The sequence below is a fragment of the Cyrtonyx montezumae genome, unplaced genomic scaffold, assembly GCF_038088225.1.
Source record: "Cyrtonyx montezumae isolate F1298 unplaced genomic scaffold, pur_monq_1.0 scaffold_10, whole genome shotgun sequence".
Lineage (NCBI taxonomy): Eukaryota > Metazoa > Chordata > Aves > Galliformes > Odontophoridae > Cyrtonyx > Cyrtonyx montezumae.
The window spans coordinates 29,270,746-29,293,107 of record NW_027071826.1 but is presented as its reverse complement, the minus strand read 5'-3'; the positions used below and the strand labels follow the sequence as shown (position 1 = coordinate 29,293,107).

Below are 22,362 nucleotides of genomic sequence, written 5' to 3'. Positions count from 1 at the left end.
ATTTAAAAACTTTTCACGTTGGGTCAATCCAAGCATGCTACTTTCCATGCTCCTTTAAAACACAACACAAATCCCTATTTGTTTAAAGTCCTACTGAGGCCTTGTACGTTTATTACATTTGTAGTCTGCGAAGCTTTTAAATTCAAGAAGCTTTTAGTTGCCATTAGTGAGACTGGATTCAAAACTAGGTGGCAGAGATGAATAGACAATGTCTATGAACAATGCTTTGTTGAATTGCATATCACAACACTGAACTGTGATGAGATTCTTCTCTTCATACTGGAATAAGAAGAGTGGACCAGTATATAATGCTTCAAGAAATATAAAAAAAATCTGAAGTTTTTCTGATAGTATCCTTGTATGCTTCTTTCTTGTCTAAATTCAGACTGGTTTAAATCCTTCAACTCCTGTTTTTTCTTGCATTATTGCTCTCAATGCACTAAACATTGTTATTTCTGTCCAACTTACTTTCAGGAAGAAAGACTTAGTCCACTGTTGCTTCTGACTTTGTACCGTGGGGAAATATTGTATGAACTACATAGATACTTAATTTAGAGTACTAATATACTTCTCTGTTTTACTTCTCTTCAGTGTATTTCAGCACAAACCTGAAATTGGGTACTGAATTTTTTTTTTTTTTTGTCTTGAATGCTAGCCTGTCTAGAATATGTGACTCCAGGGGAGGAAAATTCCTCTGGTGTGACATCAATTAATGCTATTGTGTTATATAGTAAGTGTGAATGGCAGAAATCCAGCCAGTCAGAAGAGGCACGTAACTTCAGGTTCTTTTGTTGTAATGACTTGAATTGGTTTAAGCTGGTTACAAAGCTTTAGTTAATGCATAAAATTCCATCACTTCAGAAAATTAAATAATATTTGGCTACTCATTGGAGATGGAAGGAGATATGGACATATTCTTGAGAGTCTAGGAAACTTTTGTATAGATTTTACTTAGTTATAGGCTTCTTAGCTTTGATAATGACTTCCAGAGTATAGGATTAAACTGGTATTATTTACAAAGGTGACCTACTTTCATTCACAGTAATTATAAAGTACTGGAAAGTGCTTTTGTCATGTTTGCAGTTATAAAATTGGAGAGAAAGGAGAATCAGTCAATATGTTTGAAGGTAGGGATGCCAATCCAAAGAACTTCAGTAAACTGAAGAAACAACAAGAGCATTCTGAAATTTAGGAAATGCAAAAGCAGGCCCTCACCTGAGAAAGAACTGCTGGCAACAGTACAGATTTTTGATGCTTCAACTTTGACTCTATTTACTTCTTTTTGGAAGGGATGTTTGTGTATGTGTGAAATTCATTGCTGCAGTTTAGCTCTTGTACTATAAGTTGAAAATAATTCACAAGCAATTGTTGCCTTTCTAAAAAAATTATTACTATTATTCTAAATTTCTTCACCTTAATTTATCGGAAGTTGTATTTACAGGTGTCAGTTCAACATGGTACTTTGTTTTGTGTTTTACAAAGAACAAACTTCAAATTTTAATGATTTTTTTTCTTAATAAGAAGCAACTGAGGAAAGCTGCTAGGCTATGCTGTTGTTTTTTTTTTTTTAAAGGTGGAAGATTGTACAGGTGTTTGAAACAGTGGGGAATGCTCTCATTGTTCTTACTGCATTTAATTTTGAGTCAGATTTGTTAGTTGCCCCAGAAGACAATGACTGCCACCGTATCACATTAAGGTAGTAAAAATATTTCAAGCAAATGAAAGCTAAGTTAGATAGGAATGGCTTTCCTCACGGTAGTGGATTAATGTGCTTATCAGTATTTGACCTGTAAAGATTTGCACCTTCTCTCCTACATAAAATAACTTTTAAGCCTTACTGATTTCCATTTTACTTGAGCCTGGCACTTTTAAATTACTTTTACTGTCTCTTATCACATTAAAATTCAAAACAAAGCCACCGCTAAACGTAAACCTTCACAGATGTTAGCAGACTTATAGCAATTGTTTTAATAGAGCACAGCAACAGCATTGTTTCAGGAAATGAGGGCAAATATCTTCTCCAGTGGAAACTATGGGAAGAATTTAAATAGAATATTATCCACTCTAGAATTTGGTTACAGTGGTAAAATGAAAGCCTGTGTGCCCAAAATACCAAGGGATCTCTCTATCACAATTTTAACTGCAACTCTGTCTCATTCTAAGTAGGATTGGTAGTATAGAGCCTCCATATGTCTCTGTATTACAAAGATCAGTTATTGCTTCAAAAAGCCAGCTAAATCGTGAAATAGGAGATAATCAAATCTCCTGTACAGTGTTTGAACCAAAGGTGCTTCTGGTTATGCCGTCAAATTTCACTCAGGTTAGGTTTCTTTTCTGCTATATTTATGTAATATTAAATGTAGAAATTTAAATAATCCCTCTGATGATATCTTCAATTTTTTAATATCCATATTCAATGTACTTTGGTATGTTTTTCCTATCACTTCAATCATTTAGTCTTTCTAAACATTTTGGCATATGTCTCATTTGTTATAGGTGATGTGAGTGTTAGGGCAGACAAAGTCAAGCAAAGGTTGATGTTTTTAAAAAAGTTTTAGTAACTACTGAATTTTAAACCTTCTTGAACATGATGGTGTACATTCATTAAAATATTAATTTTAATTTATCTTTCTGTATTCATACAGTCTTCATTTTAATTAGTGAGAAAGTGATAAGGGGAATTAGATTACAGTATATTCATGAGTACGTTTACTGTCAGAGTACATTAAAAGAACAAAGATCCTAACTGTTTAGAAAGGTTTGCAGTATCAGCATTAATAGAGCTCGCAGCAATTTCTCATTAGAAAGCAGATTGTATTCCACCTCTAATTAACCACCTGTTGAGATTAAGAATAGGCATGCTGTCCAGGCAGGAAGTGAAAATGAAAACCCAGAATTTGAGAAATAAGAAACACTATGAGGACCTTGGATCTGCGTTACAAAGATACCAACAAGTAGTGGTACCTGATGCTTTTATCATGGGAGTGATTAGAAGACTCACTTCTGAAATGTGTTTAATCAGGCAGACCTTGGGGAAATTTCTCATGGTCATATTAAACTCACAGAATTAGCAATCTGTGAGACAACCTTCTTATTTTTATACTAATATTTAATAAAGGAGGTAGGGAGAAAAGCTGTAGAGACAATGACTTTGAAGAAGTCTGTTGTGTAGCAGTATTAGTTTACAGTTTCATGAATAAAATAAGAGCTTTCAGCCAAAGCTGAGAGGATTAAAATAACCTTTGAGCTATACAATTCACATGGGTTTCATGAGGGAATATAGCAAGCATCACTTCAGTTTTATTGTGCAGATGTCTTATGTCTAGACTTTTTCACTAGAATCTCTGGAGCTTTTCCCTCACTTGCATTCTGGGGCTTTTCCTTCGTGGCTGAAGAAAGAAACTGGGGGAGGTTGCAGCTCATTAGTCACTTGCCTGTGCATTGTTGGAAGTCATGATATTTAGCACAAATCCACTGAGTTCTTGGTAAATCAGCTGCCCTTAAAGACATCTGGGGGTGAAGGGGAGGTGAAAAGTACATAATTTCTGTGAGGATTAATGGGACAGAGGATATTGATTGATTTGTGCCAATCAGTCTCACTCTGTAGTTCAGGATTAGGACTGCAACTTGGGGCAGTACTCGGTCTGCACTGGTGGTACTGGTGCTGATCACAGACCTGTAATTAGAATAGATTCAGCATGAACTGCAAATGCTGCCCTGGAGATCCAGGATAGATTTGATGATGGCTAGCCCAGATTGTGTTCTCTGTGGCTATGGTTTTAATTCTAACAGCTGTTTTTTAGATACTTTGTGTGTAGGCAGACAAACAAGCGGCCATCCTATTGAAGGACAGTCCAGACGCAGTGTTGGACTTGCTTGTATGCATTGGGGGTGTTCGATATAAAGCAATGTTGTACTGAAAAGTTTTTTCTTGTACTTGCAGTTTACATTAAGATGTCTTCCTGTGTTTTGTTGTTGTTGTTGTTTTTCTGAAGCAAGTAGTTACTTTAGCAAGCCCAGAAAATGATGTTTGTGAACAGTGTGATGTTAAACTGATATGAAATACCAATTAAAAGGAAAATTAACTGACTTAGTATTAGGAGAAAAAATGTGAAGTAGTCTTCCTCATGGTTATTGATGGTTGCACATATTGTTCAATTTTCTTTAAGAAAGGGCTGTAAATTCGTGTATTGGTTAGGAGTATTAAATTCCTCACTTTGCATTAATTTATTTCTGATGCTCCTTTGAAAGTATTTCAAATTTATTGCAGATTTACCCAAATTATTCTGCAGTTAGTGGCAGTAGCTCACAAGTCATGCTTCACAAGGATTATTCTCACAATTTGTCTTTTTCCTGCAAGAAATTAAAAGAAATTAGTACAAATGTTGTTTAGGTGTATATAATTTTTGACCTAAACAGCTGCACTGAAGAAAGATAAAATTCTGTGTGTACATTTAAGTGGCTACTTAAAGCAATGAAGTTTCCTGGGTTCTAGCTTTGCTGCTGGGCTTTAGTGTGCTTCCACATTATAGGCACTGTTTATATTTCGTCATCTTCAGAAGATTGCAGATATTGAAGAATGTATGTAGGGGACAAAACTAAGCACTGAGATGAGATATGGACTGGAAAGACTTACCACAAGGCAGTCTAAAACTACTGAAACTAACAAGCTTAATCTACAGTACCTACTGGCTCAAAATCAAACTGACAGCCTTTCAAGAGTGGTGTTCCTAAGAGGCTGCTGCTGGATCTGCCACCATTTAATAACTTCATGAGTAACCTGGAGGATATGACTGAATGTACCCTCATTTTCTGAGTTCATGGAAGATGCTGAATTCTGATGAGAGGCAGATACGTCAAAAAGAAGAGTCACCATAAAGAAGTCTCAGCAGGCTGGAAGATTGGATTTTGGTAACATTTAGTTTAGGGAAGCTACATCAGAAGCTGTGCTCTGAGAGACTGGAGATGCTGGTTCTGTTGGAAGACTAGGTTTAATTAATTGACAGTATGTGCTTGCAGCAACTAAGTCAAGCTGTCTGGGACTGCAACATTAAGAGTACAGCCAACAGACTGAGGGGTGTAAGCATTTTGCTCCATCTGGTACTTGTTGGAGTAGAAGTGGAATGCTGTTTCCAATTTTCTTCCCCCCTTCTTCAAGAAAGGCACTGAAAAAGTGGAGAGGATCTAGCAAAATGCTGTCAGCATGGTTGAAGAACATGGTATATGAAGAAAGGCTGAAGGAATTGATTTAGTTAAGCATAGAGAAGAGAAGGGTTGAGAGGATCTAATCTGAGTCTTTAAACACCTAAGAGATTGGTACAGGGAAGATGGAGGCACTTTTCTCACATGGATGTATTGTGTCAGGACAAGAGGGTACAGGCACAAATTCCTTCATGGGAAGTTCCATTTTGGGATAAAAATAACTCTGTGCTGGGATATCATCTAAACAGAGAGGTCAGATAAATGGTAAAATCTTCCTTGCTGGAAATATTCAGGAATGGGCTTAGTAGGGGCCCTTGGTAACCTAATCTAAGGTCTTGATTTCAATAGAAGACCAAATGAGATTTATGTGAACCTAGACATTACTAAGATTCTGTAAAAATAAGGAACACTGGAATTAAACTTGACTATGTAAGCTTAATTTCATCTTATAACTCATATTTTAATAACAAATACAGAAAGTTTGGACTGACTAAAGCACCCACGTAGCTTCTTAGAGAGAAAGTATGTGAAGTTGTTCAATGCATTTAGTAGCTTGAAAGCTTGTCTTGCCAAAATTCATGTGACTTTGGTTTGGTTTACAGGGTCTGCTTTTAATTAAGGGGTTGAGTAGAAGAAGGGAAGGACTACAATAGAAGTTAAAAATATCTGTGTTTTAGAGCTGCATTGAATGTTGAGGACAATATCCTTTCCAAAATGACTAAAGGCTATATAGAAACACTAGAAGTTTAGTGTTTTGTAGTAGAAAATTTATCTCAAGCAGGAAAATATAAGAGGGTATTTAATACTACTTTGCAATAATTTCTTGTGTCAAGAGAGAGGATGAACAGAATGATCAAACTATGGTGAGCTGCTTTGTCATGTTTCTGAAGGAAACATGAACAATCCTTTGAACAAGCCAAAATTAGAAAGACAAAATTCCTGAGAACTTTTTCAGTTTTTCTTCAGTAGGCTCTGATTTTTAATTTTTTTTTTATACTTTTGAAAAGTCTTAGCATATAATCTCATATCTGGATGTTGTCTGTGGCTCTTTTCAATTTCTTTGTCATAATATGACCAGGATAATGAAGTGAGCAGGAACAAAGGGTACATTTATGTGCTGTGGCATTATCTAATGGTATTTGCTATAACTTGAATTGTTCATAAATCCAAAACACCATGTTCTGTTTAGTTAAAACTGTAGAATATGCAAGCTAGTGGCATCCAGAATGCTACCTTTGATACTCATCTTTAGAAATGGTTTTAGTATGCTTAATAATACTGTCATTTTTAGTACAGTTTTATACGTCTGTGGTGTCAGACTTGCTGTGCAATAGGGGCTGTTTAGGTAGCTGGGTATTTGTAGGACACAACAGCCAGGATTAAACAACAATAAAGGATTCATTGAACTGCACTAATAAATCAGATGTGATTACAGTGCAACAATGGATATGCAGAGATTCAAAGAGGCGTGCTGGTGAATAGGCTGTACCCTATTTGAATATGTTATCTTTCTTTGTGTGAGGTAAGTGAAGAGAAGATGATAGTATAAGTATACGCTCCTAAATTATATGACATAATTTATGAAGACAGTAATAATTGAGGAGGTTGAATTAAATATTCCTTCATTTTTATGTTGGCATTTTTTTTTGTGTGTGTTTTCATTCATATTTCTTTTCCATTATTTTGTAGCAATCTTACCATTATATGGTTCTCAATAAAATGTTTTGCTTTAATGCTCAAATGATACAACATTTCATCAACTGTTTCTAGTTTCTGTTTCTGGAAGAAATATGGATTACAGTTTTCTCTTCATTGTTTGACTTTTATTTCTACCTGCCTTTCTCAAACTGTAATTTTTTTTGTAGTAATCTCAGTTTTGCAAGCACTTTTATTAATTAAAAAGAAATAGCCTCGTGCAAAGTAGTTTGTTAGTCTTAGTTCTCAGTGTGAATGCATACAGTATCACACAGGTTGCTATAGTATTCTTTCTTCCTATCATATAATATTTTGTTTCAAAAACTCAAAGCTGTCCTGTCAAACTTCTTAACACAGCCATTTTCTTCCTTGTATAGCTACATTTTTCAGATAGGTAAAGTGAGGTACGGTAAATACTGTGCAGAAAAAGCCAGGAATGAAAAAGCAATGCTTGAAATAATCTGTCCTCTTATCAGTGTGCTATCTATCTTTGATCTTTATTTAATGCATGATAGAAACTGTAGATAGAACTTACTGTAGTAAAGAGCTTTGGAATAGCTGCTGTTGTGTTTTTTTTTTTAATTTACTTTTGAGCTAGGATGAGAGGCAGTGAAATGGATCATTAATTTCCTGAATCTTAAACTGTTCTTATCTTAGGAGCTGTTGGGATGCTTTACAAATGTTCTAACTTCAGGCAGGCTTGGTTTTATATAATATCTCTATAACAAAATGTAAACTCTCAGAGCTGGGCAAGGTTTTCTCTCTCTGGTTTGTTACCATATGCTTGTGTTTGCTCAGGCAGTAAAGTACTCGGCCCCAGGGACAGTCCAAAAGCCAGGAGATTCCCTCCTGGTAGAAGTCTCATCCAGTAAGGGGTCATCTGAAGTAGAGAGACTTAATTTGAGAAGCTGCTGTTTCGGTTCTTCTCATTATGTCTGTTTTATCAGTGCCATAGTTGGTAACCACCACTCCGTTTTTAATTTCCCGGAGTAATCTTTTAAAGTTTTCTGCATGATTTTTTTTTTTCCTGTGTCATGAGAAAATAAATCTTCCATATTATATAAATGATTAGGATTCTTTGAGCCTGATGATTATTCCTGGATATAGTTGAAAGATGGTATTTTCTTCCATATGGTTCTTTTCCATTAACATATGGGTCTATTTTGTGGTTTGGGGAGATAGTGATCCAGATTTTCTCTGCGTGTCCTGGAGCCAAATGTTGGGATTCTTTTTATTATTATTTAATTAACTACCTAATTCTGCAGAATAGGAATTTGCATTATGCACATCCACTTTACCTACTAATTTATTTGTAATATTGTATTATTTTATACTATTTTTGTGTGCAGCTTATTGATGTTTCTGTAAATAAACAAGTACATGATTAGAATTATTGCAATAGGGGGCATGGTGGGTATATACATACAGACTTGCTCAAACGCAGCCTCAATCCACCCACATCTGTGCAGTGAGAATTACTTAAACCACCGATTCCTTATCATTAGTGAGAAGTTTTTGTTGTTGTTGTTGTTGTTTTGTTTTGTTTTGTTTAAAAAAAAAAAAAAGATTATGATAATTAAAATTCTACCAAGTAAGCCCTAGTAACATCGAGGTGGTGCTCCTCCCACCTTGGGCAAGACAGTTAAAGCTTGAATGAATGCATGCTCATGCCTGGGTTTTCTCTGCCAGGGTTTTTCTCTGTTCAGGGGAAGGATTATGTGGCTTAGAATAATATTCAAAGCAGTCAGTTTACTGAGCTGGGAACAGCCTACAGCTAACTGATAGAAGTAAAAAAAAAACAAACATCCCACACAAGAAAAAGAAAAATATGACCCCCCCCAAAAAAAAAAAAACAAAAAAACCCAACAACCCAAGCCTCGAACTACAGACAAAACAGTCTGGAGTCTCCATTTCGTCGTTGTCTTTTTTTTTTTTTTATTTTAAATTAAGTGTTTTTTTAATTATTTTTTTATTTTTTGTGGGCTTCAGTCACACGCCTTTGACTTATTCAGTTAAAAAACTTAGAGAAATTCTGTAAAACTAGACATAAGTAAAATGCGTTTATTTCAAGCAAGAGAGATGACTTCTAATCGCTCCGTATCTCTTATGGCTCAAACACCTGCCTAGCAACAAGAGAAACAAATTTACTTCTTTTAAGTCTACTGTTTGAAACTGCATCTGTTATCTTCTAAGAGAAGCCACCCATCCTCAATATACTGTGGAACAGATTCAGTGCATTATTGTACTGTTCATGGCTATCATTGAAACTGGGCTGTTAAGTGGTGAATGTCAAATTCTTGGGGGAGTCAAAGAGATAAAACCTGAAAAGGTGCAAGATGTTATAACTGAGTGCTTAGAACATCCAGCTCTAAGTCGGGAGACTGAAGAGCTGGATTGAATTAGCTTTCTTAAGAGTGAACTGAGTATAAAATACAAACATTCCTATTGTTATGTTCCTTCCCAACTCCGTTTTTATTGTATTTTTTTTAGGATGAGGACTTAGTGCCCCCACTAGGCAATGTGGACTGGCCTCTCACAAAACTACTAGTAAATGGCCTATTTAATGAGTGCACTTTCAACAGTAAAGCAAAACATACACTGCATCTGGTGCATTAAAAGAACTCCCATCTCCCGGGTTTTTAGTACGGTACATGGTTACACAAGAGAAGAGACTCAATGAGACAAATCAAGTTGGTTGTCACTCCTGCCATGCAAACCAGTGAGATCCACAACAATGCATTCTTAAAATTCCAGGAGTGGATTTCTGATGGCTCTAAAAAGAGCAGAGTATCATTGTGTGGCTCATAACCATTATGAGCTTTTCCTTATTAAAACTCAATTTTAGCAGTAATAATATGCAGCTCTTAAATCTTACCTTCTGGGCAGTACAGACCTTATCAGGCTGCAGTGACTGTACTAATACACAGTATTGTCATCCCAGATTGCAACTGTATCCAGTCTTTGTGTTTTTATAGATTTTCAAGTATCTAGCAGCAGTAGGTTAAGTGTTTGTGTTTATTTTTAATATTTTAATATTTTCCTTGGTATAAAGAAATCAGATTTACAGAACTTTTGGTATGCTATTCTGACAGTATAATAAGGGAGAAAACTGCTGCTATTAGAAGTGTAATTTTCCTAGGAGCATCTGTTATTCTTGTTGAAGCTTGTTATATGAATTGAGTTTGAATCAGAATCTTGGTACATTTAACTGGAATTGTTTGGGCATCTAGACTGAAACTGCTTCAGAAAGTTAAAATAGTAGTATGCCTAAAAGAAAAGCATGCTAAAGCAGTAGATGTTCTTGGTTAAAGAAGTTAGAGCCTTTCATGTATTTATAATCCAGCCTTAGATTCTGCTCTTTTGTTTCAAAATGTATGTTTAGCTCTTTTTGCAGTATGTTTTGACAGGAGCTCTATATCCAAATTAGTCTTATGAATAAATTGTCTTATGAATAAAACTTTCCGCTTAAGTGCCTGGAAGATGCACATGAAACAGTCAATTGTGTCATTGCCTGCTTTCTCAGTAGCTGTGATTCCTCATAACAGAGTAGTGTAGTATCCTCTAAAACCAAATGTCATCGTTAATTCATCAGAAACACAGCTGTGAACTTCGTATTGTTTTGTTTTGGTTTTTTTTTCCAAACCAACTGGACAAAGAAAATTCCAGTGTGCAGTAAAGGAAGTTCCAAGCAAATGGGGTGCACAGTGCTTTGTGTTTAAGCCATTGACCTTGTAATGTGATCACACAGGCTTTTCGTAAATTAATCTTTCAGGTCTTGTGAGTGACATGTGAACTTTGACTTCATGGGCAAAAGACAGATTCCAGCTCTAGTGAAGTCACCTGTATTCCAAGTGCGAGTTAAGCTGACACAACTTTCTTTCTGAAGAACATGAATCTTATGGTGCTTTTGTGTTTACTATTTCTCCTAGTAAAAGACATGTTCCCCCTCTTGTGAAGTGGTATACATTAATGAAGGCAACAAGATTGTTCTGTCTTAACATGATAGTAAATTGAATAATTGAAAATACGTTTTAGCTATTCCTATAGCAATTACATGTTTCAAATTGCAAAAACATTGACTTTCCTTGAAGCTACAAGCAGCCATACCATTTTACTTTTGGTAATTTGTTTATTGTTTCTAGAATTGTATTAATTTCCTTGGAAGTATAATTTCTTAGAAATAGTGTTTACACAGCTCTTTTGAATTACATCTGTTGTCTACATTAATGTGTTTGTCAGAAAATGGTTGAAAAATTCAAACACTAGAATTTCTTGTATCGTCTAGATAGTTTAAAAAAATACCTTTTTTTTTTTACCTTAAAAGCTTTAAATTATTAAATGAACAAAATAATTTTTTTGCTTTTGCAGGAGAGTTGGTATGCCTGCGCTTAGAACATGTTCACCAATGCTGTTTGGTTTCCTGAGCACTTGTCACTTGGCAACCAGAAGTACAGGGATCTGCCCAGTGCAGTGGTGGCACCTGTTGGATGCCATCCTTGCTTCTAGTTACAACAGTGTAGCCATCTCTTTATTTTTTTTAACCACTCAGGAGTTTTTCCAGGAAAGGAAAAGGGAGAAGGGAAGGAAATATGCATACTGCATCATTACGTTATGTATCTTTGGGCAGAAGACATCTGGCTTTCTGTCTCTGCAGATGGGTGGGTCTGTGCTTCTCATTAAAGCAACCATGATAATACAAGTAATCATAATAAGAGACCGCAGCATTTCAAATGCATCTACTTTCCTAGATGTCTTTGTTCTGAGACATGAGACAGGACCTGTGACTGAGGAAAAGAACAACAGAAAATGCTGAAAGTGGTTTTTATTTCGAAAGCGTGGAGAATTTAAAACTATAATGAATTTAGTGGCAGAAATAACAGCAAAGTTTTCCTACTTCCCCTTGAAGAAAAGAAGGAGGCTGGTTCTTCTACTCAGTACTCAGTCATACAACATTTGTGCTATTTCTAGTTAGGCAATATCATAAAATACAGGCATATTAGTTATAATAATACAGGAAATTCATCACTCCAGTGGGAATATGGCCATTGGTACAGTTACACATTTACTACTTATGCTGTACACGCCTGAGGAAAACCTGCTATGGTTTTACTAACAGTTAAAACTAGGATTTACTTTAACTAGACCTGCAGAAGGATGATCTGTGTAGTTAGACAAAAAATGAATAATACAATTGTTTTGCATTTCATATTAAAAAAAAAGCTGTCAAACATTAAGAATATTAGTAGGTCAGCACTCGCTTTATCTTGATTTTAGCTTTTTTATTGTTATGTTGTTAATGTAAATTTTCTGACATCGTGTGTTGAAATATTTTGAGGTTAAACTCGTTGTACTTTCTGAAAGGATTACCCCCAATCAAGTGCAGACAGGCTTGAAGCACCAAATGAAATCTTTTCCCTGGGGCAACATTGTTCATCGTGTTCATCCTAAAGGCTTTTGGTTTTTCCTTTTGAATGGAAGTAGAAGAGCCAGATGCAGGTACCACATTTCAAAAAACTTCTCCGTTCGTTAGAAAAGGAAAAGATTATTTTTTTTGCTCTTTCTTTAAGAATGTTTTTTCATCACTTTGTAAGATATATGCCCATGCTAAGAATGTTTTTTCATCGCTTTGTAAGATATATGCCCACGTTGACGTGCACAGCTGCAACCTGACATTCCCTATAGAAACTTTGCGTTTGCCCTGTGGCAACAAGCCCCACCAAATTTCAAAGGTAAATCAAATTCTGTATCACTTCTTTTGACCTCTCATAAGCAGAGACTGAGAAGTGGCAGAACTATCTCTAGCCTTACGCATTCATCAGTATACATGCAATGATTTTTCTCTAAAAGTCAGTGACAATTTGACAGGTTTTAGGTGGAATGTTCCTCAGAAAGAGTGTCCCACAGTTTTTCATGTCATTAAGTGAGGGGGTCAGAAATGTTCCATGAGCTGTAAGTGGGAACTCTTAAGTGGGGAGGGACTAAATAATGAATTAGGATTCCATACTTACAGTACTATATACGCTCTTCTACTTACCTTGGGGATAACTACAGCAGGACAAAGAAAGCTAAGCCAGAGTAAAAATATAGTAAGAAAATCACATTTGTAAAATAAACTCTTTTTCCTTAACTTAACTAGGTTGGATACCTGTCTTACTTCACTAGTGTACACTGCTGTATCTTGTTATTCCATATACAGCACAGCTTTATTCATATATACTTCCACTACTGGGAGAGAATAACTACATCTCCAAAGTGTGTATCGCTGTTCAGGTTCACAGTATGTATACAGTATAGAAGTCAGTATTCTGAGGTGCTGAGGTACAAGGGACCAGTTAGAATAAGATTCACTTTATGGAGTTTCTCTAGAGAATGTAACAAAATATGAACTCCTAGAATATATTATGTGTTATTATATTTGTTTTTATGCTCTAGTCTGTGATTGCTTTGGCTGAGTCTTCATGGCTTACTGCTCTTTGGGGCAGTCCCTTTATTTATAGTGAGATTAAACTACACTTAATTATGTAAGTCACTTAGATGTTTGTATCTTCCTTGTTTTCCTTCTTATTGGTTTGAGGGATTTTATTACTTTTATTGTCATCTTAGTGTGTGCAATGAAGTATCATATGTTATAAAGAAACAAATCTGCATATTATTGTTTTTTCCTATTTGTATTTTTCTCCAATAAAATATAGACCTGTTAGTATTCTTAAAATCTCAAGATGAAGAATTTTAAAATAGATATAATAAGGCACCGTGGTACTATTGTACTGCATTGTATCTATTTTTGGGTAAAAATAAAAGCCAACGTGAGCAAAAAAAGGAAAAAAAATATATATTTTAACAAGAAACAGCTGCAACCACATCAAGGCGTTTTTGTCTGCTCTACTGGATTTGCTGCAAATTAAAGCCACAGTTTAATAACATGCAGGGAAGATAGTTCTATGGAATGAAATGTGTTAAGTGATTAATAACAATTAAAAACACAAAACAAGATGTTTAGGAAACAGTTTCTGAGGTTCTTTTTCTTCATTTGAGGCTATAAAATGAAAGTCTTATTAAGTCTAATTGATAGTAAATACCAGTTCAGGAATTCATCTTATGTTTTTACAAAGACGGTCGGTGTGCTCAAATTAATTTGCTTTCTAACCTAAGAATGCTTGGAAGTATGTAAAGTCAAGTGCTGTAAAAACAGGGAGCTATTCATTAGTTGAGGAAGATTTTAGAAATGAGGAAAAATATTTTGCAGTGACTCATATGAAGTGACACAATGCTCAGCTGTTTTTATTGTTATTATTTTTAAATGCGGTAAACTAGATGAGCTAAGCATTGAACTAATCTGGAGTTAGAAGAACTCAGTTCTTGCAAAAAAAAAAAAACAACAACACCAGTTGACAGCCTTGGCGTAGATTAATTTTGAATTTCAATCAGAGACTTTTATCAAAGTTTAGTATTTAAACAAATATTTCTTACAATATGACTTCCTCAGACATCTTCATTCTTCAGCTTTTTAGTTATGTTATGTGAAGAATGCCTCCTTAATTACTGTTCAGTGGCTATTAGGGTTTGTTGATTTTTCAGTGACATATGCCTTTTACTTGAAGTCAGTACCTCTTTGCCTCTTTCCTTTCACTCAGGGGACTTAGTTGCTTAGATAGTAACACTTCCCACCCACTAATTAGACTCTTATAACTTTGACTGCAAAAAAAAAAGTTTTTAATGTCTTTTTTTTTTTTTTTCCCTAGTAGTTTATGTTTTGGGAGGGTGACGCTTCATTGGACTTAGTCACAGTTTCACACTCAGGTATTTTAGTAAAAGATTAGTTAAATAGGAAAAATATATCCGTTTAATTAAAACACAGCTTAAAATAATGTCTCTTGTCTTTACTTTTGTCTGTAGCTATCATGTAGAACATATTCAAATTTTCCTTTTGTATGAATGATTTGCTTTGTTGTCTAATATTTACAATTCCTAATTTAATTGAGTACTAAAGTATTTTATTGTCCTGCCACAGTAATTCAAAGCTCAGTAAGCTTTCTTTTATAATTCATGTTGGTTTTACGTTATAATAGCTCCTAAAACAAAAGAGAAAGCCAACATGCATGGAGTTATTTGATATTTTAATGGTATAGGTTTGAATCCAGCCTCCTCAATATGTTTAGAGTCTAACCAGTTAATGAAAGTGGTGCTTCAGAATAACAATCTTCCTCAAATGCATGTCTACAATTGTGAAAAACAGATATGTAATCCTTAAAACTTTTAAATATTAATTTTTAATAAATAAATAGTTGCCTGATAGGAATCTTAGGAACTTCAGACCCATGTGACATTTCCAAATTTTATTTTCTAAAGTTATTTCCTTAAAACTTCATTGAAGATGTGTGATTCAGATTTTGATGCCCGTGTGTGAAAACTTCACTGCTAGTATGCAGGCAGTTGGAAAGTGTTATACAACCTGTAGATCAAAATCTTTGGTGAAATGGAACTAAACTTGAAAACTTCAGTAAATGAAGGGTAAGAAGTACATTGTGGCTGCTGCAACAATTCAAAATAAAGCTTTCTGGAATTTTCAGAATTCTGAAATCATTTCCAGATGCTTCCAAGCAGAAATTCACAGTTAATGAAGAGATTTTGATCCCTTTATATCGTAGTGTAACACCATGAAAATTCCATAGCTGTGAGTAATATCAATTAGTGTCCATGTTATCAAACAAAAACTATTGTGAAATTTATTTTAGCTTTATTTATTTATTTACTTACTTATTTATTTAAGTTATCCCTGGCAGCCAGTTGCTTTCTGTTTCTAAAGTCTGCAGGGTGTGGCATAGATGCTGAAGCAGTGTTCCATTATTTGCAAATTTAAGCCACAAGCAATTAACTAGATATTTTTAAGAAAGGAAAAAAAAAACCAGCAACAAAAAAACCCTATTATGCCTCTTTGTAATGACTAAAATATGCATGTTTAAATCATTTTTGCCTGCAAGGACTTGTCATAATTATCTATATATGTATGCCCTGTAGGCTATCTGTTAAAAATAAAAAAAGGAATTAACTGCTGCAATTACTATGTCGCTCCACAGTTTCACCCACTTTCCTTGGTGTCTATGAACTCATGTCCGCTTTTAATGTCTGTTATGTTTTCTCTCTGAGAAAGGGGAAAAATCCTTCATTTTTTTTCCCTGTCTTCCATTTATGAATGAAATTCATATTCTCTTCTAAACTGTTGATAGTGTTTTAAGACAACGTTTGTTTGTTGCAGTGTCTCGTGATGTTACAAGTTCAATTTGCTTTTCAGTCAAGGATGTTTTTTTTTTTTTTTTTCCTGGTGTTCTCTCTGTTTTCATGCCTTAGAACTTTGGTCCCATCTGCTTTCTGGCTTTCATTAGCAGCAGTTACATAAAATGAACTACCAGACCTTTTTCTTCTGCCATTAAACAAATAGAACATGGGAAAAAATAAGAGAAAGGAATGTGTAACAAACGGAAGAAAGGATAGAAGATGGAGGTAGAAAGCATGAAGTCTTTCAGTCAGGAAGAAAGTGGCTGCTTCAGAAGTGATTGTTGCAGTCTTACATTTTCATAAACATATAAACAAATTAGAGCATAAAAGTGAATTGTTTCAAGCAAATATCAGGAGAACTGTTGTTTATGATACTTTCAGATAAAGCAACAGAAAATAAACAGCTGCCCGCTACGTAAGTCCTTAAATAATCTTGCCTTTCTAGTGCTTCTTCATGTACTGTGTATCATTTGATGGTTATTTATCTTGAAGTATTTGTTTTTCTCCTCGTGGTAAAATCTGATGAGGCTTTTTAGTGTTAGTCTGTCTCTTACTGTGTAGATGAGGAAAACAAACCTAAATCTTTGAACTTGCAATCCACAGTCACAGCAGGTCTGTCCACAGCTGCCTACAAGTTTGCATTCCTACCACATGCAGTAAGGCTTTCTCCACAGACCCATGTCACCGAGGAATTCAGTGAGGAACAAGAAATCTTCAGTCAGAGAGGTGCCACAAGTGTGTGAAAAAAATAGCTTCACATAAACAGTAAAGGTCATTAGCAGGCTCTTCAACTCCTGACTAGGAACTAGTTTTTTGGATCATTAACAATAAAAAGCCTAGGAAGTGAATAGGACTCAGTGTCCTATTAAAAATTAGCCAGAACAATTAAAAGGTTTTCCAACTTCTAATGGGAACCAGGCCTAATAGCTCATTTTCCCTTGTCTAGTAGTCTGTTTCTGCATTTTGTATTACATTAATTTTATGTCCTTCTGTTTTTAAAGTAATATCGCTAAGTATTTTTTCTGTATAGATGTTGTAAATTATTTAAGTGAGGGCAGTGAAGGCCTGGGAGAAGTGGAATCTACTGTCTCCCAAAGACTGCTTTACTGATCCTAATTCTTGTGACTATAAACTGATAAAGTGAGCTATGATGGGGTTTCTTCCAGTGAGTACAAATGTGTACTTTGCAGCCTCCTAATACAGTTAACAGTATTATGAGGTCACATATATTAAGATGCTCATTTAGTTGCAGAGGCACAGCCTTTTTTAGAGTAAGATGTCTCTCGTTGGGGGATTACTCAGTTCTCTGAACTCTTCTGATTTCAACAGCAGCCTTCCTGCTATCATTTCAGTATGAATTTGTTGCTGTTGGTTTATGCATAAATTACTCATGGCTATTTAAGAACTATTTTCTCTCCTGCTGAATGCTTCTCCTTAACCCTAAAATGATTTTGTCTGGAGAAAACTGCAAACAGTGGGCCTTTATTATTTTAAAATTTAATTTTTGTGAGGTGTATTAAATACATTCGTTAAGCATGCATCCTTGCAAACATGTCTTATACAGTAGGCCAAAGGGAAGAAGAGACAAGGAAAGAACAAAAACCAAATAGTATTTTATACTGCTTTGCATGCAAGCCAGCTGCTCAGGAGGAAGACAGTCCCACACCATTACAAATATTTTTCACTCTAATGCTGTCAAAGTCATTTCCCTCCCCTCTGGCCTTAGGTACTACATCTTCCCACCCAACCTTCAGGTAATAATCAAAGTAAACTCTGAACTAATTGGTGATAGAAGCCATATGATTTTCCTGAAAGGAAAAAAGGAAAAGGAAAATATGTCCAAGGAAAAGAAGATTAAGCAGTTGGGGGCGGTAGGGAAAAAATGACAAAAGAAAGGTACAACAAGATGATCTCCCTCACTATTTTCATCTTATTCTTTCTCACCAGATGCAGAATTCCTTTCTGCAGTGAGCGAGTTGCCTGGTTGTTAACTTAAAATTAACTGCAAATGGTCTTAGCCAATAATTTTGAAATATGTTAGCGTGGAACCACACACTCAAAAACATGTGGGAATCCATGTGGATCTCCAGCTGTGAGGATCTTCTATTATATAAATATAGTTATGTTTACATAGCATAATATTCTTTTCTGTGATAATACCCTAGATTTAGCTGTGCATCCAGTAGTGCTGTGATACTGTGTTTCCATACCTGAGTGAATGCATCTTTTTCTTACAGAAATTCCATTCCAGTAATAACTATTTGTAAACAAATGTTGTCTGCAAGTTAAAATACTCCTTCAAGAAATCTAAGAAACTCAACATGCTAGTAAATCAGTTTGATAGTGAAAAATTCTAAAAATTTCACATTTAATTTCTGATTTTTCATGTATTTTGTTATTATTTTCTTCACTAGGATTAAAATTTAGAGCCTAATAAAAGACTTTGAAGAGGTCAAAATTTTTTTCTCTTATACCTGAATTAGTGTTCACTGCTTAAGGTTGTGGTTTGATTTTAGTTATCAAAAGTATATTGATTGACATCAAGGTTAGCTGAATCTAAGTATGATTACTAGATTTCATTTATATAGAGCTGACTACATGTGGTAGTTTTTTGAGACTTTTTATTATTGTTTAAATGCCTTTAATGTCTCAGCTTCTTTAATACATTACTCTTTTATGTTTTCTAGGTGAACTCAGAGTGACTTTGTGAATGGAATTAGTCTACATAGGAAAAGACTAGTGAAAAAACAAACAAACAAAAACAGGCACAAAAAACAGTGCCTGAATTGTATAGTAATCAATATATAGTACTCATTCTTAGATGTCAGTAATGTGTGAACATTTAAACACAGTATGATGATTGAAAGTAACCTGAAATGTATTTCTGATTCATTTTGACATAACACTTTATTTAACAAATAAATAGTATTTTTTTCCAGATGGAAATCTTTCCTCATTTGCGAACAAGTCATTTTCAGACATAATCCATACACTGCTGTGCTACTCAGGCTGTGATATCATCTGGTTGTGATCAGAGTCATACCACATATGTGCATTGGTAAAAGACCTTCAGGATGAAAATTCAGCCAGAGATCTGATACTGATCTTTCCTCTGAAATGGCAGCAGTTCCAGTTCTGTGTAGTGCTTATTTCTGAGTAAATAAAATTATTTGACATAGACCAGGTCAGCTTTAGGAAGTTCATCAGATTGTCATCTGAGCCTGTCTCTTGGACATTGGGTAAAACCAAACTTTTGGTTGTAGAGATCATCTTTTCCATTTGATGTTGCAAATTAGGGGGGCTAATCTGAAAATAATGCTTCCTATTTATTATACTGAGCCATGATGTCAGAAGCAGATGTTGGTGGTATGGCAGTGGAGGCTGAACCTTCTTCCCAGTATTCCATTACATTTTGTTACTGTGTGACAGATAGCAGAAGAGGGGCAATCTGACAAAAAGGCTTCTGACATAGAAGTGTGTACGAAGCAAATATCTGGAATTGAATTCCTCCTTCATGCAGAAAAAATTGCACCCATTGACATTCATTGATAGATCATTTGCACAATCGGCTAACAGTGGTGACTATGTTGAAAAAAAGTATTTCATAGCTGTTTGCTTGAGTAAATAGTGTTCTTGTGCTCTTTGGATCTGTTGTAGTTTCCATGGAAATAGGAGGGCACTACCTTTGGAGCAATCTACGTGTTTATAATATTTTCATATGAATTTATGATTATATTTTGTGTATATCATACTTTGTGGACAGATATATTATATGCATATCTAGAATATGTTTTGACTTTTCATTATCAGCTTGAAACTGACAGGTAGTATTTTTCTTCTCTATTACCAGGATGCATTAGGGATTTTAAAGGCTAGAACCCCTTGTTGCAAACCTCTGTAAACAAAACTCCTGCCCTGTTCTTCACCATTTCAGCTAATATCAGTCATAATCTTCAATAATGTGCTTTAAGAAATGTCCAGTATTGCCCTGATAGTCAAAAGACTTTTAGCAGTGTGTTGTTTTGCTTTCATTGACACGTGTGTGTGTCTGTATGTATACATAACCAAACAAAATACATGAAAAAATAAACTGGTGATATCTTGTGGAAGGCTCCTGGCAAAATTAAGGGCCTCTCAGTGCCGTTTGGATATCAGGCTTCTTTCCTAAATTTCACCACCTATTTTATCTAGAACCCAGTGGAGATATTATGTAAACTATGCAGTTATGTAAATGTGTATTTAAATTAAGTTTGAATTTAAAAAAACATTGGTATAAACTTAAGGCTTCTGCCAGTGCTTTTGTATCTCAAATTGTTTTATAGCGCTGCTTTTCATTAATTACGTTTTGACAGAAGAAAGTTTTTTTTTTTTTCTTTTTTTTCAGACTGAAGAGAAAACGGGCCTCTCTGAAGAGCAGCTTAAAACCCTTCTGGAAGAATGTATGCAGCCTCAGAGAACAATAAGCAACGTTACCATGCCAAAGTCTCAGGAATCTCTTTCTTGTGGATTATGTCCCCCTTGTTACAAAAGTCAAGACTCCATTCTTCACTCCCCATCTACTCTTTCCAAAATGTTAGTTGAAGACCATATTGTAGGGATGTTAACAGCTCTGGAAAAGGCTGGACTTGAAGACAAAAGCTCGTGTGTTAATGCAGAGAGCAAAATCCCTAGCTACTATATCAGCAAAGCACTGGCTGATAGTCACTTATCAAAGGATTCACTGGCCCAAACAGAGGAACCTGATGACCTAGAAGGTTTACAGAAGATGAGAGATAAGGGTATTACTGAAGGTTACTTTATGTCAAGAGCACTCAACACTGAAAGGCTGAAGAAACCTTCTTTCTTGGGCGAACCATTATACTGCATCAGCATGAACAATGAGCCATCCACAGGGCCTGACATTCTCAGCATACCACTGCAAACCAAAGGAGGTGAGACCCTTAACAATCCTTTAGAATAGGCTTTTGACGGTGAAGAAAGAAACAAGCAGGTTCTCACCGAAGGTATGCACCAATATGCACTGGTTATTATGGTAGGGCAAGGAGGTAAGGTCCTTTTATAAAATGCCAAAAATAACATAAAATAACAGAGCATTTATCAAGGTTCTTCCCTAACAGTAGCTGGCTGTGAGATTAGAACTCCTATGAAATATAGTAATGATGGTGATCAGTTCTCTCAACAAGAAAACGGTGTGCTTACATTTTTTATTATCTTTCCGGTAGTAGGAAGTCATGTTTACTGTTCTGTGGAGAGAAATTTTTCTCCCAGTTTTTAATAAGGTAAGCTATTTAGTATAGAAACAAGCATGACTTATTTATATTAAGAATAACAATTGTATTTCAAATTTATGTGTAGAAAATATCAAGGAGAGTAAATACTGCATAATTTTTAAAGGACTTTTAATTCAGCAAAGGAAGAGTAGACTTTTGATAGCAAAAAATTAAGTTCACCCTGTCAGGTGAAGAAGATACTGGATACACCTCTATTTTTATATCCTTTGTTGTATACTAATATAGCGATTTGAAACTACATTTATATTTTAGCATAAGGCCACTTATCTTTCTGGAAAACAAAGTGTTTAAATAAGCCAGATTTCAGGCAGGTAAATCTACATCTTCCATTTCTTTCATAAAATTGTGACAGTGTGAAGTTGTTTTCAATCAAAGTTCTACAGTTTAACTGTATTTTGAATTAATTAATTTTGTCAGAATAGGTCTTTGTTGTACTGGTATCCTCTTCTGAATTTGTGGAAACTATTTTTCCCTTTTGTTGGTAGTTTAGAAGAGCATCTTGATACTTCTTAACTGCAACTGTTTCTTTGATTGTTTAGAGTTAACCTTTCTACAATGAAAGGAATACCCCTACAATTCTGTGATTCTGTGAATGATAATATCTTTATAAAAAGTGATTTCACCTATCAGGAAATAAGAAAACTTGTTATTGCTCTTTTTATGCTGCTTGCTTAGACTTACTTAAGTTTTTGTCTGCCTATAATAATATTTAGGCCATAACTTCAACAGAAAGAAAATAAAATTACACTACTTGGAGAAATGCAATTATTTGGGATTGGTTAGTTTTCAGCTAACACTGCATGCCAGCCTCACTCTTCATGCAGATGCAAGCATCAGAAGAGTGTAGACAGGTGGCAGTGGTGATGGTTTGGAGAATCACAGAGAGCCACCTGTGCCA

General features: G+C 35.1%; 1 protein-coding gene across 1 annotated transcript in view; it reads left to right on the top strand.

Annotated features, from left to right (window-relative positions):
• FSIP1 (fibrous sheath interacting protein 1) overlaps nucleotides 1-21,133 on the top strand; it is a 67,212-nt gene extending 46,079 nt beyond the window's left edge. Inside the window, exon 15 of the mRNA XM_065755583.1 lies at nucleotides 20,558-21,133. Within this exon, the coding sequence (XP_065611655.1) occupies nucleotides 20,558-21,133 (576 nt within the window). The remainder of the gene's footprint in view (nucleotides 1-20,557) is intronic.
• Nucleotides 21,134-22,362: the final 1,229 nt, after the last annotated feature.